At 35.9% G+C, this 25,346-nt stretch overlaps 3 protein-coding genes and 1 long non-coding RNA gene across 4 annotated transcripts; all 4 read left to right on the plus strand.

The window, feature by feature from the left end:
- Positions 1 to 5,485: 5,485 nt before the first annotated feature.
- On the plus strand, positions 5,486 to 8,620 carry LOC110774354 (Leucine-rich repeat receptor-like protein kinase family protein). The gene is made up of 2 exons (XM_021978890.2): positions 5,486 to 7,881; positions 8,063 to 8,620. Exons 1-2 carry the CDS (start codon positions 5,598 to 5,600, stop codon positions 8,422 to 8,424), a joined length of 2,646 nt encoding a protein of 881 aa, XP_021834582.1. The 5' UTR covers positions 5,486 to 5,597; the 3' UTR covers positions 8,425 to 8,620.
- A 4,178-nt stretch (positions 8,621 to 12,798) lies between these two features.
- LOC148293228 (uncharacterized) lies at positions 12,799 to 13,804 on the plus strand. Its single transcript, XR_015837202.1, has 3 exons — positions 12,799 to 13,210; positions 13,307 to 13,417; positions 13,737 to 13,804. It is a non-coding gene; the product is annotated as an uncharacterized LOC148293228 (long non-coding RNA).
- Positions 13,805 to 14,268: 464 nt separating this feature from the next.
- Positions 14,269 to 16,251, plus strand: LOC148293229 (uncharacterized). Its single transcript, XM_088244855.1, has 4 exons — positions 14,269 to 14,336; positions 14,435 to 14,485; positions 14,564 to 14,640; positions 14,817 to 16,251. The coding sequence occupies exons 1-4, from the start codon at positions 14,293 to 14,295 to the stop codon at positions 16,016 to 16,018; spliced, it is 1,374 nt and encodes a 457-aa protein (XP_088100981.1). The 5' UTR covers positions 14,269 to 14,292; the 3' UTR covers positions 16,019 to 16,251.
- Positions 16,252 to 23,354: 7,103 nt separating this feature from the next.
- On the plus strand, positions 23,355 to 25,066 carry LOC110753070 (ras-related protein RIC1-like). The gene is made up of 6 exons (XM_021953878.2): positions 23,355 to 23,427; positions 23,506 to 23,553; positions 23,681 to 23,740; positions 23,837 to 23,992; positions 24,098 to 24,535; positions 24,636 to 25,066. Exons 1-6 carry the CDS (start codon positions 23,371 to 23,373, stop codon positions 24,798 to 24,800), a joined length of 924 nt encoding a protein of 307 aa, XP_021809570.2. The 5' UTR covers positions 23,355 to 23,370; the 3' UTR covers positions 24,801 to 25,066.
- The last annotated feature ends 280 nt before the right edge of the window (positions 25,067 to 25,346 follow it).

A 25,346-nucleotide genomic window follows, 5' to 3' on the forward strand; every position in this document is an offset into this window, starting at 1 on the left:
GGAAACAACTGTTAGTAGCTGTTTTATAGGGAGGAGAACACATAAAATTTTGGCTTTTTGTTTCATATTTTTGTTGCTCTGCACTTGGTCTTTCAGGATACTGCTATGTAACCTGAGGACTGGTTGTTTCTCGATGCCAGGTTGAGGGAACTTTTCTCTTCTTTTCTTTTCCTCAGCAGTTGTAGCTTAAACAGGTGGAGGTCTTGCTCATTTTTCTTGAAGCAACCTGTTTGAGGTTCATAAGAGTGGATTAAATTTAGATTCGATCATTGGTATGCCTTCGAAAACCAGCTTGAAGCATTTTAGCACTGAGTGAGATATGACATTTGTTCGGACAATCAATTTAAGATTAAGATGGTGTAATGGCATCAAAATTCAACAAAGTTCGGAAGGTGATTTAAGACCAATTAATTTATGGTATGAACTAAGCTTAAAATACAAAAAGAAACATTTATGTACGCATCTCAAACTGTTGTTTGTAGAAACTCACTCGGCTACGATGGAATGTATATTTCTTGACTTCTCGTGCTTACTAGCGTATTGGTATTAGAATTATTCCAATTTATGACTTCTGGTCTTTCTTTACGTCTATTAACACATAAGGAATAAAGAAATTATGTGAATTCTACATTAAAATATGTAATCTAGTACTTGAAAATCCGGGATAAATTTGATTGATAATCAAAAGATATGTGGATTCTACATTAAAAATCGTAATCTAATACCTGAAATACCAAAATTAAATTGATTAAGGAAGCAGTTAATTTCATACTCATTCCTCTCCCCAACTTTTGATTTCTTCGAACTGTGACTTTCACACATTCCAGATAAGTAAATCCAAGTATTTTCTAGCTCAGGTTATGCTCTTCCAAAACCAAGCAATCTCTGTGGAAGTCATAAAAGGATCACCAATGGAGTGTCAAAACATGGCAAGCAACATGAACAACCAAGTGTCCCCACTCTCCACCGTCTTCTGAAAGCAATGTCATGTTGGTATAGGCTATGGAGTGTGGTGCATTATTGCTTACTGTGATTACCCATTACCAGCACCATGGCTATTAGCTACCTTTCTTTATTGCCATAAGTGGGTATTTGATAACAGCAACTTTCGACTCCCCCACCACCCCCATGCTTGTTTTCTTCATCAAAGACAAAAAGGGGCTCCCTTTAAATCCTTTTTTGGGGACTTGGAGACAAGTTTTCTAGGGAACATTACATGCAAATACCCTCTCTCTCTCTCTCTCTCTCTCTCTCTCTCTCTCTCTCTCATGTATTTGATTAAACAAACGAAAAATTGCATATGATGTGCATTATTTTTATGTCATTGGTCTTTGGATGCTCTAAAAGCTCAGACTCTTCTGAGCTAGACCTTATCTAGATGCTACATAGTCAATTCATAGATTAGATTCTCATGTTTATTTTAGGGTTGAAGACAGACATCTTTTTATTGGTTGACATTCTCTGCTCTGAGTCACAAACCAATTTTTAAAAAAATAAAAATTAATACGGTACAATTTTGGTGAGTAAAATATGCTATAAAATAAGATTTAATTTCTAGGCATGCATAGCTCGATGAGTTTGAACGCCATGATCGATGTATAGATTACAAAAATGCATGGTTGACTGGTGGTACTCATGGTTTTGGGGAGGAAAGAAAGAGAGAATAAACAAAATGGTAACGAGCCAAGCAGTAGAGTTTACAGTTGTAGTTTGCTTTTAACTATTGTAGTTTTGGACTTGCAATTTCTAGGTATGATTGTGGGTGGGGATGGTTTGGATTGGATCATTAGAAATAGCCACCACTTTTTGGGATCTCCTCGTGGCTTGTATCATGGCACATTGACCTTTTAAATGGTGAATTATTGATAACATCCACCGGATGCTACTGTTTGGTATGAAGTATGAACATTGTAGCTTTCTTCGTCTTTATTTTCATCATGTTTTACAAATAACACGACTTATTTTTGAAAAATACAAATAGTGACAAACATAGTAACCTGATTTTGACACAATAAACAAATTTACTATCTCTTTAATTCAATAGCTAAAATTGTAATGTTACGTTGAAAAACTATGCGTTCAAGTAACGAGTTGTCTTATTTAAACAAAATAAGAGAAAACAAGGTTTTTTGCCCCGTTGACCAAAATTTCTTGACTTGTGGTTGATGTGATAAACAAGCTATCAAGGGGATTAATAAGATAAAATCAAATTAACAATGCAAACATCCCACTAATGGGAAACAAAAGGCCAATTGAACTTTAATGACTTTGCTCCACCAAATCATTGACATAATGCACAATTTATGAGTATTGCATGAGCATTTTCTTTTCCTAGTCAGTGTCAAAAGACAATATCATGGAAATGGGGAACTTTATGCACATCGAAAGGCATCTTGTGATGATAGCATCCTCCTCTGTATTCAAATCTTTCCTTGAAACTTATCTTGCAAGCCGGCTATGTTTGTTTGTGAAGCTATGATGACAAATGTGGCATTGCGTTACTATAGTTTTGGTCTTACAGCTGTATCTGCCCAGTTTAATTGATTGGACATTGTTACTCATTAGTGTTGTTTGATTAGAAGGCAATATAGGGTGCCTAAACAGAAACAGCACCACAGAAAGGGATCGTGTAGGCCAGATGACGAATGATTATTTACCCTAATGAATTGATTATATTATTTTTCAGTCGGTACATTAATCTCTTAATCTTCTACATAAACTCTTACCAGAAATCAACTATCTTTCGGTCTAATGCTATTTCTCTTTTCATTATTGGAATAAGTCTCGGTTCATTATGTAGAAAACCCTTCCATATTGATGACCAAAAATATGTATCTCCATCACGTAAGGAGGAATATAAGTAAATGCAATTTTCATTAGTCAATGCACCTATCCGTCGTACAAATTTCATCTTCTGATGAGAGGGGAGTATCGACTTTAAATCATACGAAATATGAGAAATTTGAATGTGAGATATCTTTTAATATTAAAAAAAGACATTATTATGAACGTGTAAGGAAAAATGTACAACTGTACAAGGAGCCAAGATTTGACTTCACCATTCTTCTCAGCATGGGTGAAGTCATAGTGTCGAGGCTGAGGTTCCTCACATGTGAGAAATTGACAAGTAGAAAAGGTGTCGTTTAAATCTGCAAAATGAGGCATCATTTTAACCATTGAATTGTTTTGAGCAGCCAGAAATAACTCCTTTTTTTTTCGTGGGTCTTAAAGTTGACAGAGGAAACATTGTAAAAAATTTAATTCCTCGTGATGTTGTTATTCAAAACCTTCAAACATCAAATCAAATTAAGGAGCAGATATCATGTAACGTCACTTGTCTTCCTTTTGGTCTCTCCGAAACCAGAAAAGAAAAGAAAACAGTTGGCAATGTCAACTGGGCTGGCCTGGCTTCGGTAAAGCCTATGGCTTTAGGGTTTACTGGTACACACACAGAGAAGCCTTCCCTGACAAATTTCCACTAGATTTTTCGCCAGAGCACTGCAATTATAACACTTGTCCTTCAACCTTTCATTTTTTTTTTACTTTTTCTCTGAAAAGTCAAAACCCTTTGATAAATTGTCAACTTGAGCATCACCCTTTTGCATAGCAGCCAATTGAAATTCACCCGGACAGGACTCCTTTTGCTGCTGCTGCTGTGTTTTACACTTTTACCTAAACCTTCGTCTTTTCATCAACTTCTTTGAATTTCACGCTTTCCCCCTCACCTAATACGTTTATGTTTTTCTTCTACCTAAACCCTTGCGTAGACGGTATATTCGAACTTGAGACATATTTTGAGATCGAGAAGAGAAGTACTATTAGATAAATTGATAATAGTTCGTTGATGATAACTTTACAATGTTAATTAAAAAAGACTTCGAATGCAGCGATAACTGCTCTTTATTATTTGAGTTACAAATCCTTTTCTTTTTCTTCCACTAATTATATTTTGTTGATAGAGAGATCATAGAACTGTGTGCGTGTGCTGTGCGGCATCTATGATCTAAGACCTCGGTTGTCACGTGAGAAGTGGACTTTTGTCTCATGTCCTCAGTCCCTATTTGTCGTCACTCCCATATTCCCTCTCTGCCTCTCACTCCTCACTGACAGTCTTCCTTCACGAGGACACCAATCTCTCTTCGCTGACCGCTTCCCTTTCTTTGTTCAGTTCGTTGTTCGTTCTGACTTTGAACACCCTTTTACAGTTTACAGTTTACAGTTTCTATTTTAATGTATTTTTCTTTCACCCACTTCTTTCTTGTCTCATTTTACCTTTTTACCAACTAAAGTTTACAGCGACAGTGACCAAATGGACAGTGAGAGAGAGCTGCTTCACATGGAATTTTTTTGGCAGAAAAGGGTAAAATGCATGCGACAGTGAATGTAGATTTTCTTTCTGAACAAGGTTTTCTGTGTGGTTGGTAGAAGGTCAAATCCTGTCCTCATTCTGTAAATTTTACATGGTTTTTATTTTATATGGTTTTTATTATACAGAATATTATATGTTTCTTTGGATTCTTTTTATCTAATGATAATATTCAAAAGGGTAAAAAGAAGTAAAAAAACACAAACAACAAAGAGGAGATTTGATGGGTTCATTTGAAATTTTGTTTTGGGTGGGTGTGTCTTTCATTTCCTTGCTAAATCTCAACTTTACACAAAATTAAAAGGTTCTCACTTTTTGGGGCCTTTTGTGTAGAATATTACAAAAACAATTTTTGCTCTGTTGTGAAACAGTAATCAATTTAAAATATCTGTCAGTTCATGACTAAGTTTGATGTGGTCATGATTAATCATGTTCTTTATGAGCCTAATTTGGTAGCTGACTAACCAAATTTGGATATTATTAATTTGCTCTGTAGACTCGTGATGTTAATTTTTAATTCAACGTTTTTCTACTGCTATGAAACACGTTCATTTATTTGAAACGAGAAAATTTAAGAATATGTTTAGGTATTGGCTTGCAGATTATAACGTTGAATATGCATACTTTTTGATTCCTTTTATGTTAATAAACACACGAAAAGTCGAGATTATAATACATACTCTAGGTAAGTGATAATGTTGTACTAAAAGAGTATATACAAAAGACTCTTGAAATTCGGCTCTTTTCAAACACAACTTTTCTTACTCCATATTTTTTCACTCAATCTTTTGCATTTGTGCAAAGCAGAATATGCAGTTTTCTCTTTTATGATTTTTTAATTTCGTTTATGTATGCATAAAATTTTCAGTCGTTTGCTTTACTTATGTATGGAGTAATTTTTCTATGTTTTATATATTAAATAAAATCTTTATTCTATTAAATATTAGCTCGGTGAATTTACATTAATGAATGCACTGTTTGTACTTGTACCTTTTGCAATAAATTTTGACAATCCACAAAAGTTATGATGACTTTTTTGCATCTCTGTTGATCTTTTGCTGATATGCCCCTGAACCCACCAAACATCCAGCAATTCTTAACTCTTTTGTTCTGACTTATTCACTCACACTTTCCCACTTCACTGATATATAGAAAAAATTGAAAGGAACACAACCAAGCTCCCTCTCTCTCTCTCTCTCTCTCTCTCTCTCTCTCAGAGTCATCTCCTCCAATGGCTACCACCTGCACATTTCCTTTGTTTCTCTCTCTAGTCTCCACATTCCTCATTCTCAGTTCATCATCTTCTGAGGCAGACATTCTTCTCACCTTCAAGGCTTCCATTAAAGACTCTAAAAACTCTCTCTCAAGCTGGTCCAACTCCTCTCTCACTCATTTTTGTCAATGGACTGGAATTACCTGCACAACCACAGCTCCACTCTCTGTGACTTCTCTCAACCTCCAAAGCTTGAACCTTTCAGGTGAAATTCCATCTTCAATATGTGAGCTTCCCAATCTGTCTCAGCTCAACCTTGCTGAAAATCTCTTCAGCCAGCCCATCCCTCTCCATCTCTCTCAATGCACTTCTTTGGAGACTTTGAATCTCAGCAACAATCTCATCTGGGGTACAATCCTAAACCAGATTTCTCAGTTTGGTTCCTTGAAAGTGCTTGACTTGAGCAAGAACCGTCTTGAAGGAAACATCCCACAAGGCATAGGCTCGCTCAGCAACCTCCAAGTTCTCAACTTGGGAAGCAACTCGCTTTCAGGTAGTGTGCCTTCTATCTTTGGGAATTTAACTGAGCTAGCTGTTCTTGATCTGTCTCAAAATTCAAACTTGGCGAGTGAGATTCCTACTGATATTGGTAAGCTTGTGAAGCTTGAGAAGTTATTCTTGCAAAGCTCTGGTTTTCATGGTGAGATTCCTGAATCTTTGGTGGGTTTGCGAAGTTTGACTGTTTTAGACCTTTCCCAGAATAACTTAACAGGTAGGGTTCCTCAGACACTAGGCTCTTCTCTCCAGAACTTGGTGTCTTTTGATGTATCTGAGAACAGGCTTTCTGGGCCATTCCCAAATGGCATCTGTACTGGAAAAGGCCTTATAAACCTCAGCCTTTATACCAATGTCTTCAATGGTTCAGTACCCAACTCCATTAGTGAATGCTTAAATCTAGAGAGGTTTGAAGTTCAGAACAATTTATTTTCTGGGGATTTCCCAGTGGGGTTATGGTCTTTACCCAAAATTAAGCTTTTGAGAGCTGAAAATAATAGATTTTCTGGAGAAATACCTGATTCAGTATCAATGGCTGCTCAATTGGAGCAGGTTCAAATAGATAACAACAGCTTCAGAAGCAAAATTCCTCAGGGTCTTGGGTTAGTCAAGAGCTTGTATAGATTCTCTGCTTCTCTGAACGGTTTATATGGTGAACTTCCTCCAAATTTCTGTGATTCCCCTGTTATGAGTATAGTAAATCTCTCCCATAATTCACTTTCGGGTCGAATTCCGGAGGTTAAAAAATGCAGGAAGCTAGTATCATTGTCTTTGGCTGGCAACAGTCTTAATGGGAATATCCCATCATCTCTTGGTGAATTACCAGTGCTAACTTACCTTGATCTTTCTGATAATAAGCTTGCCGGTCCAATCCCGCAGGCACTTCAGAACTTGAAGCTTGCACTCTTCAATGTTTCTTCTAATCAGCTATCTGGTAGAGTCCCCTACTCTCTTATTTCAGGCCTGCCAGCTTCATTTCTTCAAGGAAACCCTGACCTTTGTGGTCCAGGATTACTCAATCCTTGTTCTGATGACCAACCAAAACACCATTCTTTTGATCTCACAATCTTGACATGTGCCCTGATCTCTATAGCTTTTGCTGTTGGAACTTTCATTGTTGCTGGTGGGTTTATCGCATATCATCGATATCGCAAGCAGAGATCCCAAGTTGGCATTTGGCGGTCGGTGTTCTTTTATCCTCTCAGAGTCACTGAGCATGATTTGGTGATGGGAATGGATGAGAAAAGTGCTGCAGGAAGTGCTGGAGTATTTGGTAGAGTTTATATTGTAAGTTTACCAAGTGGGGAACTTGTTGCTGTAAAGAAGCTTGTGAATTTTGGGGTCCAGTCTTCCAAAGCTTTGAAGGCTGAGATCAAGACCTTGGCCAAGATCAGGCACAAAAATGTTGTGAAAGTTCTGGGGTTCTGCCATTCCGATGATTCGATATTTCTGATATATGAGTTCTTACAGAAAGGGAGCTTGGGGGACTTGATCTCCAGACCTGATTTTAATTTGCATTGGAATGTTAGATTGAGAATTGCCATTGGTGTTGCCCAAGGATTGGGATACCTCCACAAGGATTATGTTCCCCATTTACTGCATAGAAATGTCAAATCGAAAAACATCCTTTTGGATGCAGATTTGGAACCAAAGCTCACAGATTTTGCTCTTGACAGAATTGTGGGAGAAGCTGCCTTTCAGTCAACTATGGCTTCGGAATCTGCTTTATCCTGTTACAATGCGCCAGGTAAAAGAAGTGGAATTGCAATGAATTCTTAGAGTTTTTTTTTTGTTCCACTACTAATATTCTTATATATTCCAAAGCAATCTCTCTTAGATAATTAAATTAACATCATATCTGTATCCTTAAAATGTTCTGTTGGTAATTGAAGAACAAATTTTTAATGACATTTATTTGTTGTTTGCAGAATACAAGTACAGTAAGAAAGCAACTGAGCAAATGGATGTTTACAGCTTTGGTGTTGTATTATTGGAGCTAGTTACAGGCAGGCAAGCTGAACCATCTGAGTCTCTCGACATTGTAAAGTGGGTGCGACGAAAGGTCAACATTACAAATGGCGCGGTCCAAGTTATCGATCCAAAGATCACGAATTCTTCCCAGCCAGAGGTACTTGGAGCTCTAGAAATTGCTCTCCGTTGCACTTCTGTGATGCCAGAGAAAAGACCACCCATGTCTGAAGTTGTGAGATCACTTCAGTCCCTTGACTCAAGGACTGACAGTGCTGTTATCGACTTCTCTACCTTTGAGGAACATTCTGCTTCAGTCTGAACATGGAATTACAAGTGACTGCATTTTTGGTTTCCTTGTATGTAAATTAAACTTGGTTTTACATATTTACTTCTGATGGAGGAAAACAGATAGGGTTGGGCATGGTTTTTTTCGTCTGTTGTTCAACAGAAAATGATTTGGGATTTGGTTAACAGTAATGAGAGTTTTACAGTATGATATGAATGCCATTAATTAAGCCCTTGTGAGAGGCCGAGCTTTGCTGCAAATGCCAACCAAATTCAGCCCATTTAAAATAATTTAGACTATCCCTTGTATTAAATAATAATAATAATAATCATCTTTGGTTTGAATTGTGGAGGCATAATCAGTTGATCAACCTGTTAATAATGAAGAATCCAGATTGGTTGATGGGGAAGGGTCGGGCATGATGGTGGCTGGTGCCAACCCAGGTTTGGAAGGCTCAAGTTAAATTGTGATGGAGCCAGAACCTCTCAAATTATGTTGGCTAGGGGTGAAGGTATCATCTTTCATATTCAGAGTATGGTAGGTCATATCTCTTAACCGTTGGATCAAACTAACAAATTTGATCTAATAGTTAAGAGATAAGATCTCATCTAAGAATTCTTGATTACGATGCTGCACCTTCTTGTAATGGAGCCGCGCACTCTGCCTAGCCTGTACACGTTATAGGCCGGGCCTGAATTTAGCAATTGGGCGAGCTACTTGATGTTTTAGAGATTCGAATTGGGCCATCAACTCCCAAATCTCCACTTCGCTGCATAAAACAACTCACATGAACATACACAAGAGACCAAATCCTTAGCTTCAGATTCAACAATGAACCTGTTAAAAACCCAACTAGTTTAAGACCACTAGTAGCCAAATTTTCAAATTGGAAGCATTGGAAATTTTCAAACTGAAATAATTAACTGCATAAAACAACTTAAATGAACATACATAAGAGACCAAATCCTTAGCTTCGGATTCAACAATGAACCTGTTAAAACCCCAACTAGTTTAAGACCACTAGTAGCCAAATTTTCAAATTGGAAGCATTGGAAATTTTCAAACTGAAATAATTATGATGAGGATGCAACAAAAGGAAGGACATTTTCGTACTTCACTAAGTTACCAAGTTAGTTTTTCCTCTTCTTTTTCTTAATGGAGAAGAAGGACAAAAGCTTTAAAATGCAGGGTGGAAAAATAGCTGCAGAACAAAAAATGGCAAGCAGTTTTGTATTTATTACCACAACTGCTTACGCAATATAGAATATCGGTTCTTAAATGTCTCATTACATTTTTTTTCATGTCTAGAGCACTCCGGAAGAATTATAATTTTCTTGAATATTAGTGAATAATACAAATCTCCTCGGGGGATTAGGGAGTTCATTACGGATGTTCTTAGAGGATAAATTCCGAACTTTTTCAATCCAACGGTCACATTTCTTGAATGCATATTCTGACAATACAATCTCCTCGAAGCGAAACCAAGTGGCTGATGATTTGCATACACATGTAAGCATGCACCAAAAAGAATCATACATCTGTTGATATGAAAGAGGGCAGTTTCTAAATCACCTCAAGACCAAATTAATTTGCTATCAAACCAAAACCGCAAGAAAAACACCACCAAAAGTTCAAATTGGAGGCAGTGGATTGGTGAGAGCTTGTATATATATCTTGTTGAAATTTGACCAGAAACGTTTCAAATAGCAAAACGTTGACATGCTTGAATGCATGAAGCTATCCACCTGTTAATATTGCCAAAACGACATCAAATGAATAAAACCTGAGGAGGGATTGCAATTTACAGACCACCAAATGAATAAAACCTGTTGCGCATGCACATCAATTTGGCTTACACCTTGCACACACTGGGCTGGTAATGCCTTCAATTTTGCTTCACTTTCCTCTTTTCTCTTTCTTTTATTGGTTTCACTTTCCCTTTTCCTTTTCTTTGTTCAAGTTCACTACCGTTACCATGTAACACAATCGAAATTTCTTGACCAATTTCAAAATTTTCAGTCTGTTTTATTTATCTACTGTTTTGTGTTCTCATTTCTCAGTTTTATAGGATTGTGAAGGTATGGTTTGCTTTGAAGAAAGAGAGAGAGAGAGAGCCACAAAAGAAGAAAGGCAGGTAATGCTCTATCAAGAATCAAGTCACATACAAAACACAAATAGTCTAATATTATGATGAGATTTATCTTTTTTTCCTTTTGATGATGAATTTCCTATATATATATATTCATCTTCTTAATGTAAATCACTACCGATATATATATATATATTCATCTTCTTAATGTAAATCACTACCGATTAGGCAGAGGCTTATGAGTTGGCTCTTCAGCAGATAAACAAACTTGTTCAGCACTGAGGTGATTTAATAGATCTAAAGAATTTCCAAATCAATATGACTTGAAAGTCATAATTTCTTCAAAGAACAAAGGTGATAGAGTACTAGCTAGTGTTTTCATGATTTGGTCATGGTGCCCATTTCACCTGAATTAGAATCAGATCTTGAACTTTCCATGTATTTTCTACTACCTCTCTTTTACAGTTCAAAGTTAAGAGTTAAGGATTTAGGAATTGAAAACACAGACTGAGAAGTGAAATATTGTTTTTAATTTAAAGATGTTTCGCGCCAATCGGGTTCAAATTTGTATATCCATCTTATATAGGTAATTATAGAGTTTTGGCTCGCAATATGTTTTTATTTTTATATATCTAAAATGTGAAAAAGAAACTTGTAATCGTTAGCTTAAAGCGGTGTAAAATGAGATTTTTTTTTACAGTTATTTCAGTTTATTGTTATCTTATTTTTTTTGAAGTTAGCGGTATGGTGATTAACCTAATTCCTCGTGTATATGCTATAATTTTCATTTGTTTAGGCACCAAATATTCAATACCCTTGCCTCATTGCCTCGAACTTTAATAAATTAAAAAGTGTGATGAACCGTTATTTAGTGGCCAGATCTCCACTTGAATTTTATTAAAATCTAACGTTGAGTGTTAGACATATGTAGGAATTCCTCATGACCATAACACTTTTTTTATATTATTCATTTCGAATGAAAATTTGATTCAAAGGCTGCTTATATTGCTGTATGTATTATTTTTAAATATAATAAATGTTGCAATTTATATATATCTAAAATGCTAGTCATATCACATTTATATATCACTTTGTGTACCACCTCTCTAATAGAGGTAGGTCCCATTGTATTGGTGGGTTCCACCTCTATTAGAGAGGTGGTACACAAAATTGTACGCAGATATGGTATGACTAGCATTGCTCACATATATATACATGTTTAAACATATATGCATATATAGAAATTTTTATATAGTAATACTTTTCAATTCAATGTTTTCCCCAATTTGTTGCATGCCTTTGGATATATTTCTATTCTTGTTCATTTCCTACCAACTGTTTGCTAAATTGGTTTTGTTGATTAATTATGTCACTTAATGACTATCCATTACTAGAGCTTTATGGCATTAGAGGTATAGAAATGTGAAAAATATATATTATCAATTATATCACTTAAAGTTAAGGTGCAGTAGAAAATACATGGGAAAACAAAAGGGAGAAGATTTCGTGAGCATCACAACCCTCGACCGCGCCCACCGTTAGTGCCATTCGACTAACACTGCAGTGTGGTAACATTTTGGGTGTATCACTACAGTGCACAGATAATTGTTGGTGTGCTCTTTCTTTTTGGTTTTGAAATTTTTTAGGTTCATAAAATCTATTTATGTGTATTTGGTATGGTTTAGTATGGTTTAGGGGATTTATGAGTTTAAGATATATATAAATATTATAAATTATGAGATTGAGGTGTATTACTTAATTATATTGCAATATCGCACTAACATTTAGGTGTTATTACAATGGAATAACACAATCGTGAAATAGATAGAGGTCGTTGTGTCGACAGACACATCGTTTCCTGAACTCTTTTTCAAATTTTCAAAAATGGTAGCCTATTTGTTTTTTGATAGGAAAATAAGTTATAAATTATTTTTTATTACTCGAAAAACTAAAACTTGTGATCATTGGGTCTAAGAGGTGCAAATTGAGATGCCTTTGAGGGTGTGTTGTAGGTAGCCTTTCCTTTAGTTCATTTTATTGTCATATTGTCCTTAAAGTTAATAGCCATTGTAATTAATTTTGATTATTTATAATTAGTGGCATAATTTGTACTCTCTTGTGTATTTGTCATTCAATTCTTTGGATATAATAACCTTGTATATCTTGTTATACTTATTCCGTTTCTGCATTATCATAATGCATTGTTTATTGTTCAAAATTGTTTGGATATATGCTAAGCTAATTCCCTAATTAATTCTTAAGTTTTTCTTCTTTTCTTTTTTTTTTTTTTTTTTTTCTGCAGGAAACACTCTTAGCCCTTTCGACCATGAACTCGAGTGACACCGTCTATTTTCCTTCTCCTTCTTCGACTCATTCAATTAACTCCGAGTCTAGGAATTACTCTCCAGTGTTCTTGAATGATTTTGTCATTCATCCAAACCAAAGACATGGTCTTTCACTTCCGATGCAATCGAAAAACTTTTATGCTAGTGAGCTGAATGATGGTTTTAATAATTTTCATAACAATACTTCAGAAGTAAGGCAAAGTCACCCTACGGAATTCTATCCTCCATCCACACTTGAAAGTCCCTTCTTTGAAGCACCCAATTACTACAATAATTTTCCAATTTCCAACCATCCATTTTCATCATCACTGCATGATAATGGTTTTACTGGTGGAAACAACCAAAACTGTAATTGTTTCAACATGTATGGGGAGCCACTTATAAGGTAATCAAAGCTTTCTTTTTTTAAAATTTCACTACTATATTTCAAAATTTTAATTAATTATGTTAACGTATTTAAGTATTGTTCCACAATGATTAGTGACAGTTGCAGCGATGAAGAAGACAATGGTGGGAAAAAGAAACGTAAACGTCACCGTAAAAGCAAGCACACATTTGGCCAGAGAAGCTCTAGTTTTCGTGGAGTTACAAAGTATGTTGATGTTTGTTTGTTTTGTATTGTTATAATCAATTACATCTCCATAAGGTAATTTAAATCATCATTAGCTATTGCACACACACTTCCACATGCTTGTCAAGGCACTTTTGCTACTACGCTTTCATGAATAATTGACTTTCTATACACATTAGTCAACGGGGTTTAGCTCAGTGAAAAAAGGCATTGACTTGCATATTAGCTAGTAGTTTCAAGTTCGAACTCCTATGTCACCCTAGTAGTCTGTGTGTGAGAAACTCTCTCTTCCCTTATAGTTTAGACACATTAACTTGCTATTAACTCGCTATATGTATAGGTACATAGGGGGACGTTTTGAAGCATTTCTATGGGATAACACTAAACCAGGAAAGAAAGGCAAGACAGGTAGCAAAATTACTTAACTATCTATCTCCCATCTTTCGTTTACAAATCATGCATCATCCAAAATTATCCGCTAACATTTTTGTTTAAATGTTTCTTCTTGGTGCCCTCCATTCACGATACGACAGTTTATATTGGTGAGTGAACTTCTTGCATAACTCTTTAATTTTAAACTTGAAAATCATATCTTCAATTAGACACAAACCATAACTTAGAACCTTTGCAAGTTAACTTAATGCAATGAAAAAACAGAAGTTGAGTTTTCTTAAGAGTTTCTGCTTAATTTGGCAGGTGGATATGATACAGAAGAGGAGGCTGCCAAAGCTTATGATATAGCTGCTCTAAAGTTATGGGGAAAGTCTGCTACATTAAATTTTCCTGTATGTTAATTACTACATTGGCATTAATATATATTCGTGATTTATTCCCCTTGTGACTCCTACATATATCCATTGTTGTAGTTGAGGAAATACAGGAAAGATTTGAAGAAGATGAAGCGTATGAGCAAAGAAGACTATTTTAACCACATTAGAAGGTAATAGTGTTAATTAAAAAGAAAAAGAAGAATACTTGTCAATTATTCCTCATTGCATCTCAATTAATTAGCTGTATCTTAAACTTGTCAAATTACAGAACAAGTGCTAGCTTTTCCAAGGGCTTATCTAGTTATCGTGGAGTTTCAAGGTATTATAACTACTAAATCCACCTCTCTCTCTCTCTCTCTCTCTCTCTCTCTCTCTCTCTCTAACATGCTTGAAACAGGAACTCGGACAACAAGAGATGGCAAGCTAAAGTAGGGAAAGGAAGAGGGTGCAAAGGCATTTATCTGGGCACATTTGGTAACTCTTATGACCCTTTATGCGTTTATCCAATGACTAATGATTTGATGATCAAGAATAGTAGACCACATCCAAAGAAATTAGAATTTAGCTAAAATTAAAGAATCATATCCACACAGTTCATTTCAACTACTTGAACTTAATTAATTGTATTACTTTGAATTAATGACAATTAGATACTGAAGAGGAAGCAGCCAGAGCCTATGATGTTGCTGTAATAAGGATGAAAGGCATAACATCGGTTACAAATTTTGACCAAAGTGAGTATGATGTCAAAGGCATTCTTGAGTGCGAAACGCTTCCAATCGGAAAGGGTGCTTCAAAGAGGGTACGGTGGTCTTCAGTTGATGATGTCCTTAAAAAGGGAAGAAACACTAAGAAGAAGAAACCCATGTTACAACTAAATAATGGAGATAGCTCAGGCATCTCTAAGCTAATCCCAAGAATTCCCCAATCTTGTTCATCATTTGAACCAACAACTCATCAAATCCTACCAACCCTCCATAATTCAAACCCCACTCAATATGTAGACCCCTTCCTCCGTTATGCTTTCCAAGATACTGATATCCAAAATAACCAATTCCTCCGTTACTCCAACGTTCACCCTAGCTCTCAAGTTCCTCTTCCTGGATACCGAAACCCTAACTTTCAAACAAACCCTAGTTTCAATAATTGGGCTGGTCCTTTTGGTGGAGGTGATAATTCAGAGGCAAACTTTCAGACAAACCCTAGTGTCAACAACTGGGTTGGTGCCTTTGGTGGAGGTGAGAATTCAGAGGGAAATGGAATCAATGTTGGAGGGTCTCAAATTTATGGAACCTTGGATCCAACAATGGCACAAATTGGTGATGATAATTCAGGTTACAATTTGGGCAGGGGAATTGAGCACATGGAGCCATTGAACCAATTTGCACCCAGCATACCACCACAAAACCAAGAGTTTGATCAGCTAGATCAGTATAGCAGTGATGCCTATGGCCAATGCAACAATGAAAGCTCTAGCTCCTCCTACCTTCTTCAAGACTCCCTGCAGGTTCCTAATTATACTCCAACAATTGACCCTACTTTTCTTCCTGGGTTGACTAACCTTGATCCAGGCCCTAGCTATGTTGGAGAATCATACGATAGTGTGGTTCCCGAGGCAATTTTGGCCGCGATGCTGGCGGAGACTAATGAGAGTTGCAGCCGTGACATCATGAATGAACCTCTTACAGTTTTTGATTATGAAGTACCTGATAATGTGGAGGGAAACTCAACAGTGCTACCAAGAAATGCAGAAAATGGAAATCTTGTTGAAGATTTTGGGGTGGACGAATCAGCTGCATTGGACACTTACTTTCCTTCTAGCTGGCTGGAGATGTTCTTGATGACCATATAGACGGTTCTGATTGCAATGTCTGAAAGGTGCATTGCACTTCTGTGTTGCAGGAGAAAAAAAAAAACCATCAATTTCTCAAGTTGCCAAACTACTTTACTCCCTTCACAGAAGGACACAGTTTCAGTTATAGACTTTTCTTAGATTTGACGAACATTTATTCTCGGTCTCAAGTTTGAATTACAAATGACTGCATTTTTTGTTTGTCTTTTAAGCAAATTGAACTTGATTTTGCATATTCTCTTTTGACTGGGAAGAAAAAGATAGGGTTGTTGAAATCCACAATTTGGGTTTTAGTCCAAAAAATCTCCCCCAACGCATGTATATTAAAGAGTGAAAATTTGGCTTGGTAGTTGTTTGAGGCTATATTTTTCCCTCTAATTTTTGCCCGAACCGGAAGAGAAGTAGAGCCCAAACTGACAAAAAGTAATCCACTAAGGCCATCTCTAGCAGTGGGCTAAACCCACAAATTTAGCTATTTCATACCCAAAAGCCATCTCCAGTAAATGAGCTAAATGTGCCATGTCATTGGATCAAAACCCAGTTAGCAGGCCAAATAGGCTAAATGTAGAGCCAAATTTGGCCTGATCCTTAGGTGGACTATATCCTTTGTTTTAAAAAAAATTAACCCTCATCAGCTAGTCATTATTATTTTTCTTCCAAAAATACTAAAAATGGTTTTTTTTTTTATAAATACCAACCTCATTTCTACATAATTTCCCACATTCTTTTCATCCTTCTATCTAATTTCTTACAATCTTTTCATCATTCCTTTTACATACCATCCTTACTTTTTTTTTCATCCTTCTACATAATTTCCCACAATTTTTACATCCTCTACATATTATATATCCTTCTTCTTTTCCATACAAAAATTGCACCCCTCATTGTTAGGAAAAAAATGGCTGGAACTTCGAAAAAAGGCGTAAATTGGACTCGAAAGGAAGATGAAGCTCTTTGCAAGGCTTTCTTGAAAGTCACCGAAGATAATATACACGGCACTAGCCAAACCTCAGACGGTTTTGGACGCGTGTTTCTCACAAATATTACGAGCTTTACGAAGGCACCATTGAAGCGACCCCTTGAAATCACGAAAGTTTTGCAAGTGTAGGTGGTAGAAGCACATATATATATATATATATATATATATATCCGAGCTTGAACAAATGGAATCAAGCATTGAAATAAGCCGAGAGGAGACATGCTAGCGGAGCCAATCTCTCAGACCAAGTGAGTGTTATATCACTAGCTCCTGTAAGTATTATTTTTTAATTACATACTTTTAATTTATTTAATTTCATCTAATTATATTTTCTATCAAAGCCAAGCAGAGGAGTTCTATATGGAAATAAGTCAAAAATCCTTTAGACTTCAAAATTATTGGGAATTTGTAAAGGTTTGGGTTGAATTTCAAGATCCACTTGAAGAAACGTTTAGTCATACACCGGTGCAAAGAAATTTGGCCGTTCATTTAGATAAAGATGAATAACCTTCTCCGATCACCGACGAAGATCCATCTATCACTCAAACATCCATTCATAGGCCTATAGGACGAAACGAGGCAAGAAGAATGAAGGCAAGAGGAGATGGACGAGAGGAACATGGCTAGGGTCACCACAAACACGACTCCAATGAATAAGGAGTATTTCAACGGGAAAAAGAGGGAAATTCAGAACCGTCGCCGCTTACATGAGTTGTTTCCAAAATGCAGTTTCAACATCCAATTATCATCCTACAATGTCGGGAGATGTATTGTTGTTTTTAAATTCATGTTTTAGTTTTAATTTTTAAATTAATGTCAAAAATCCTATCAGAAAATATTTGTATATTCTAAAATGAATTTTAAATAGGGTCTAAGTAGTACTTTAATTAAATTAACCAATAAATTTAAAGAATATACTAAAAATATAATAAAATATTGAGGGGCTATGATTTAGCCCTTCACTATTGAAGACAGTAAAAATATAGCCCAACACTATTTCTCAGAAAACTATAAATGGTGGGCTAAATTTTATGGGTGGGCTATGTTTAGCCCTCCACTTCTGGAGATGGCCTAAGCATACATATCGATAAGATTATCTGTTCTAAGTGAAACAAAACCAAGTGACATGCCTTATTCTGAACCCCCTAATAATTTGCATACATTTGTAACATAGAATTTCTAAATCTTAAATTGCAAAGATAAATTCCTCATTATCTCTACTGACCATATTAATTAACTTGCCATTTAACCAAAACCGTACGTAATAATTAAGAAAACCCGACCAGTAACCAAAATTTCAAATTGGAAGCAGTGGATTGGTGAGCTTATGTCCTCTTATCATTTGCCCAAGGTAAAGTTGACAGGCTTTTGAATGCAGGTAGATTTCCACCTGTTAAAAATGGCAAAACGACATAATTGTAGAATTTAATTCCGAAGGGCAAAATAAGGTAGCAAATATCACCCTCTATTCAACATTTTCCATATAGAGCACCTCCAAATGTGGCTCATTCTCAACCATATCAGTAAAACTTGTTGAGCATGCAAAACAATTTGGGCACAAATCGCTTACACTTGCTCCCTGGTTTGCTTTTCCTTTCCTCTTTTCTTTATTTCTTGCTTCACTTCCCCTTTTCCTTGTTGTTCCAGCCACTTCATTATCGTTCCCATATGTAACATAATCAGAATTCTACACCTTTTTTGGAATTGGGTTTACTTATCTACTGTTTTCTGCTCTCATTTCTCAATTTTGAAGGGTTGTGAAGGTTTAATTTGCTTTGAGGAGAGACAATCACAGTAGAAGAAAGGCAGGTACTATACCATCAAATCTATATGCCCTACTGTTTTCTGAATTGGTCACGGAGCTTATGCCACACCTTAATTATGACCACATCTTCAACTTCTTATTTGCTTTTGTTGGAGACCACATCTTGAACTACCCTTCGAGATTTCAGTGTTCATTGACAAACCATTTTTGCACATATATATACTATTAGTTAAGAATTTAGGATTTAGGTACTGAAAACAAAAATACAGACTGAGAATTGAACGAGGTTTGTGATATAAGATGTTTGGCACGAAACCTATGTATTCATATTTGTTTATTCCTATAGAGTTTTGGCGCGCAATATGTTTTTATTTTCAATTTTCTATATGTACAACTTTAATGTCATCTTATTCTTTAAAGTTAACGGTAAAATTCTAGAGTGCTTAACCTACTTCCACGTGTATAAGTTATCATTTTTATTTATTTTATCTCTCATGTATTCAATGCACTTGACAACTTTGTCAAACTTATAAGAAAAAGTGTGATCAACTAGTATTTTTGGTGCAACCCTACAATTTTATTAAAATCTAGCATTGTGTCTTAGCCATACGTAATGATGTTCCACACTATAGCCAAAGAGTTAGGAGTTACATATATATTTTTTTTAAAGTGCATATTTAACAATAATTTATATATTATTCATGTTGAATAAAAATTTTTCTAAGGTTGTTTATATTAGTGGTAGTGCTATTTTTATTATTAAAATAATTGTTGCTAATGCATATATATAACACACTTATATATATATACTTGTCAATTGTACTCTCTCTTATTTTTGGCGTTCAATTCATTCCCTAATTTGTGGCATTCCCTTGGATATATTTCTTATTTCGTTTAAATCCTACCTACCTACTTTGTATGTGCACATTATGTCACCCATAATATTCAAAGAGCTGAGGTGGTCGAATGTTTGCTAAATTTGTTTTAGTGCTTAATTATTTCACCTAAATACTATCTATGTCTAGAGTTTCAACGTGCACTTGATCGGCAAATGTGAATATAAAAGTATAATAAATTATTCCCTACCCCCTAACAACATCTCAAAATACTTAGAAAAACAGTAATGTATCAAAGAAAGAAAAGGGAAAGAATCTCAAGTGTTACATTGATGTTTTACTTAAGGAAGTTCGGGGTTTCACCCCAAAATCAATTGGCAATGGGTGGAGTAGCCAAACTCCTTATAAACCCAGGCTAGGTCCTTCAGGGCCCGTTTCATAACCATTTCAATTTTAGTTTTTAGTTTTCATTTTTTGTGCTGGAGTAGTATAGAGGAAAATAAGAGTAAGATATGGGAGTGAGGGTGAGATTGAGAGAGAGGATGAGAGGGGAGGATGGGAGGGAGGAGTAACAAAAGTGAAAACAAAAACTTGAAAGTGAAAACAATTTCAAATAGATTTTAGTTTTTAGTTTTTGTTTTCACTTTTGTTACTTCTTCCTCCCATCCTCCCCTCTCATCTTCCCTCTCATTCCCATCTTCACTCTCATTCTCACTTCCATTTTCCATCTTTTCCTTCTATACTCTAGCACAAAAAAATGAAAACTAATTGAAATGGTTATCCAGGCCTTTAACTTTTCAATGTGGGACAAACACTCTCAACACGTCCCCGCACGTGTGGCGAACTTTCAAGCTTAACATGTGGACAACTCATATTGGGTGACGTGAGACACTACAAGAAAAAAGGTCTTTCGCGACGAAATCTTTTGCGACCAATCCAAATTTGGTCGCCAAATAGGGTTATGGGCGACGGAGTTTTTTAATTCGTCGCCAATAATTTCATCAGATTTATGAACTAATTGACCATAAAATATGTCCGAATGGCGACCAAAAGATTTGGTCGCTAGGGGAGGAATTGGCGACCAATATTAAGATTGGTCGCCTTTAAGCTTGAAAATTATTGGCAACCAAAGTATTTCGTCTCTAAGATTGCTTGCGTCGTCTCTAAATTTGAGATGCTGCGAAAATATTTTGTGAGATACCGCCCAAATATTTTGTGAAACTTGGCGACCAATTGTTTTGGTCGCGGTTCCTGTAAAAAAGAATATAAAGTATTAAAATTATGTCGTTTTCCTTATTTGACGGCTGCCGACCAAATAACTTGGTGGCTAATTCTAGGAGACTATAAATTAAAAACATTTCCCTAACCAGTTACTTCCCCCAATTTACTTCTCTCGTATCCAGTCTCTCCATCTTCCCCCAATATATTCACTAACAATTAAGAGTTTATTTATACTTTCATTAAATATAACATAAGATTTTGTGGTATTCAATAGTGTAAATATTTTAAATTGAAGATCAAATTCATTCATTGTATTCATATAGGGTCAAGGAGTGTAGCTCTAAAAAATCATCAAAATCGGAGTTAAAATCACCGTTAAATTGTGATTTTTCATTTATAACCGTCGAAAAGTTTTATCCCGTTACTAGATCTCTGGATGTTTGTTTTTTGCGATTTTTGGGGTATACGATCTCGAAGTATATGCAAACAAGTTTGATGGTTGGATCGTTGAAACTAGTTTCGTAGAATGCGTATGCCATCAAAACAATATATTCACTAATAATTAAGAGTTTATTTATACTTTCATTAAATATAACATAAGATTTTGTGGTATCCACTAGTGCAAATATTTTAAATTGAAGATCAAATTCAGTCATTGTATTCATAAAGGGTCAAGGAGTGTAGCTCTAAAAAATCATCAAAATCGGAGTTAAAATCACCGTTAAATTGTGATTTTTCGTTTATAACCGTCGAAAAGTTTTATCCCGTTACTAGATCTCTGAATGTTTGTTTTTTGCGATTTTTGGGGTATACGATCTCGAAGTATATGCAAACAAGTTTGATGGTTGGATCGTTGAAACTAGTTTCGTAGAATGCGTATGCCATCAAAACAATATATTCACTAATAATTAAGAGTTTATTTATACTTTCATTAAATATAACATAAGATTTTGTGGTATCCACTAGTGCAAATATTTTAAATTGAAGATCAAATTCAGTCATTGTATTCATAAAGGGTCAAGGAGTGTAGCTCTAAAAAATCATCAAAATCGGAGTTAAAATCACCGTTAAATTGTAATTTTTCGTTTATAACCGTCGAAAAGTTTTATCCCGTTACTAGATCTCTGAATGTTTATTTTTTGCGATTTTTGGGGTATACGATCTCGAAGTATATGCAAACAAGTTTGATGGTTGGATCGTTGAAACTAGTTTCGTAGACTAAATTTTTAGGGTATACGATCTCCACTAGTGTAAATATTTTGAATTTTGGTTACCCGCGAACCCATCGATTAAATTTTGGCTAATTTTTAGACTAAATTAAAAAAATAATCCCCAAACCCATCGATTCCCCCAATTTCTTTCCTTTCTCTGGTACTTACTCTCTTCATCTCCCACAAGACAACCGCCGACCACGGCCTCCCTCTATCACTGTGTCTCCCTCTGCGTGACTCTCTCACCATCTCCGTCTCCCTCTCACGGTCTCACCAGTCACCACCACCGCCTCTCTCTCGCATCCGCTGTCTGTATCAAGGTATCATCTCCCTTTTTCCTTTTCGTTTCAATTTTATTAATGATTTTGTGATTTTGTTTTGCTGTTTCAATTTCTATATTTATTTGTGGTATTGGATTTTTATTTTTGATTTCGGATTTGATTAAAGGTGTTGAAATTGCATTGTGGTGTTGGATTTGTGATTTTGTCAGTGTATGCATGAAAAGATGATTTATGCTTGAAAAGGACTCTGTTTTTATGTCTTTTGACTTTCTGATATTCTGCTTTCTGTTTATCAGTTGTGGTAGCTTGGTTTGTTTATTTTTTTCCTTCTCTGTTAGCTTGATACTTCTGGATTTAATCTGAATTTCTTTACAATCTGTTGGAAGAAAAAATATAAAAATTCATTTATATAATTGAAGTCAAAAGTTAGAAGTTGGGAGTTGGTCATGTGGGTTTGTATTCGTTAATATTGTTGTTCATAGTATTTTGAAGGGTCAGAGGGTTGGAATGGTTCTGGGTTTGGAATATGGTATTATTTATGAGTTGTGAGTTTGTATTCGTTAATATTGTTGTTCATAGTATGCTGGACTTCTATATTCAAACCCTACTAATCAATATTAAGCACTAAGGTTTGCTGTAAGTTGTTGATACTTTGACCACTTAATCCTTTATTCGTATTTGGGGAATCTAGAAGTTATTTTGCTCTTCGATGTTTATGGGTAATTCAAAAATGGGAAATTCATTGATGTAAATGATAAGAAAGGAAGGCTTCAAGGAACCAAGTGAAAATAAACAGAAGTTTTTAGAAGAGAAACTTGTAATTTCTATCCTTTATTGTCAAAAATGCTGATTCCTTATCTAAAAAATTAAAAAAATTGAGTATTGATTTACTTCAAATCGACGAATTCAATTAAATAACATATGCATGATTCGTTTTTGTCATGTAATACCTATTATCTGATGTGTCATCCTAGGCAGGTGTTCATGTTGTCTCCCATGGAAATATTATTTATATTGATTACTCGTACAATTCCTCAGGGCTGACTATTTTATATCTGTATGACACAGGATGATTCATATCTGGACAGCTATATTAGCACAATCGGAGTTGATTTTGTAAGCTCTATTTTCTGGGTCAAAGTGGTGTTATAGAAAATACGACTCCTAATTACTTTTCTTGTTCTTTATCTGTAGAAAATTCGCACAGTCGAGCAGGATGGGAAGACCATTCAACTTCAAATTGTGAGTCTCTCTCTCTCTCTCTCTCTCTCTCTCTCACATGGTAGTGCGTGGGCATTAAAGCCATTCAATAGTTGAGGAATACCTATTGCTTACGTATCTGAACTGTTGATTGACCTTGCTTATGAAGAAAGCTGATTGCATTAGGACAATTACTAGTAGCTACTACCGTGGGGCACATGGAATTATGGTAAGTGTTTCCTTTTTGTTTCATTATTGTGGTCATAGTTTTTCCTTGAAGTCTTGTAATGTGGATTCTATTTATTAATGTTGGTGCATGTGGCAGATAGTTTATGATGTGACAGACCAAGAGAGCTTCAACAATGTTAAGCAGTGGTTTAATGAAATTGATCGTTATGCTAGTGAGAATGTAAACAAGCTTCTTGTTGGTAACAAGGCTGACCTCACTGCTAACAAAGTTGTGTCTTATGAAACAGCTAAGGTGAAAAAAACCTTCCCTTAGTTCCTGCTACCATATTTTTTTGTCTATTGAAGTATTCAATATTTAGATAATGACTCTTCCCTTTCGTCATTGGTTTGTTAAAAGGCGTTTGCGGATGAGATTGGGATCCCTTTCATGGAGACTAGTGCAAAAAATGCTACTAATGTTGAGCAAGCTTTCATGGCAATGGCTGCTGAAATCAAGAATAGGTACTTGAGAAAAAGATCGTCAAAACCCTCCCAATTAAAAAAGATCATCAAAACCATGGCTGGTTCTGGTTCTCCCTGTGGAGCCTGCAAGTTCTTGAGAAGAAAATGTGTGAGAGGGTGTATTCTTGCGCCGTATTTCTGCCATGAAAAGGGAGCTACCCATTTTTCTGCCATCCACAAGGTTTTTGGCGCAAGCAATGTGTCGAAGCATTTAGCTCACCTTCCGTTGAGCGATCGATGCGAGGCTGCAGTGACGATATCATGGGAAGCTCAAGCCAGGCTTCAAGATCCCATATATGGCTGTGTTTCACAAATTTTTGCTCTCCAACAGCAGGTTAATCATTTAGTACCCTTTGTATGTTCAGATTGGGTTTCTGTTCAGAATGTATGTTGAAGTAACCGATGAGTATATGCTTTTGGTTTGAACTTTTCAGGTGGTCAACTTACAAGCAAAGTTAGCTTTCCTCAAGGATCAAGCAGCTCAAAGCTTTGTCAATGGCTCTGCTGTAGCAAACCCTAATGAGAACAGACAATGGGGTTTTCAGGATGCTGATGAGCTTCAATCAGTGGCTTTCAGCTACATTCACCAGCATTCATGAGGTGACGGCCCATCGATGAGTATATTGGCTTTCGTGTCTACTTTTCCTCGCAAAAGCGCTTTTTTGTTGTAGTGTTGGTCTCTAGTCTTAGAGTGGAGAAATAATGTAACTTGGGTTTACCAAGGACAAGATATATGGAGCTTGGCCTCCAGTCTTTCAATGGAGTGTTCTTCACTTGTTTATGTATATTTTTGGATATGTTATGTGTACTTGAATGACTAGTATGCTTGTGTACTTTTGAATGGGAGAAACTTTTATTCGTGTCATTTTCTATTCATCTATTTACCTAATTGGTCGCCCAATCCTTCCTCAGTTTGCGGAAAATTTTGGCCTTTTCGCGGGAACCCTTCTTTATAGGCGACCAACTAAGTACTGTTAGGCGACGAAATAAATTGGTTGCGTAAAGATTTTGGCGACGAAAACAAAGTTTCATCGCCTGATACTTTCAGCGAAGAGCCTTAGGCGACCAACATAGTGACGAAATAATGTCGTCGCCAAATTGTTTTGGCGACGAAATTTAACCTTTTAGCGACCAAAGATGGTGAC

Source organism: Prunus avium, chromosome 7 (assembly GCF_965620075.1).
Source record: "Prunus avium chromosome 7, drPruAviu1.hap1.1, whole genome shotgun sequence".
Classification (NCBI taxonomy): Eukaryota; Viridiplantae; Streptophyta; class Magnoliopsida; order Rosales; family Rosaceae; genus Prunus; species Prunus avium.

What these genes read in the sequence shown, in the direction of transcription:
- LOC110774354 (XM_021978890.2), top strand. Translation starts at nt 5,598, where the DNA reads ATGGCTACCACCTGCACATTTCCTTTGTTTCTCTCTCTAGTCTCCACA. An exon ending in ATCCTGTTACAATGCGCCAG is followed by an intron (nt 7,882 to 8,062) that starts GTAAAAGAAGTG and finishes TGTTGTTTGCAG; the next exon opens with AATACAAGTACAGTAAGAAA.
- LOC110753070 (XM_021953878.2), top strand. Translation starts at nt 23,371, where the DNA reads ATGACACAGGATGATTCATATCTGGACAGCTATATTAGCACAATCGGA. An exon ending in GCACAATCGGAGTTGATTTT is followed by an intron (nt 23,428 to 23,505) that starts GTAAGCTCTATT and finishes CTTTATCTGTAG; the next exon opens with AAAATTCGCACAGTCGAGCA. An exon ending in AGACCATTCAACTTCAAATT is followed by an intron (nt 23,554 to 23,680) that starts GTGAGTCTCTCT and finishes TTGCTTATGAAG; the next exon opens with AAAGCTGATTGCATTAGGAC.
- LOC148293229 (XM_088244855.1), top strand. Translation starts at nt 14,293, where the DNA reads ATGAAGCGTATGAGCAAAGAAGACTATTTTAACCACATTAGAAG. An exon ending in AGTTATCGTGGAGTTTCAAG is followed by an intron (nt 14,486 to 14,563) that starts GTATTATAACTA and finishes TGCTTGAAACAG; the next exon opens with GAACTCGGACAACAAGAGAT. An exon ending in CATTTATCTGGGCACATTTG is followed by an intron (nt 14,641 to 14,816) that starts GTAACTCTTATG and finishes AATGACAATTAG; the next exon opens with ATACTGAAGAGGAAGCAGCC.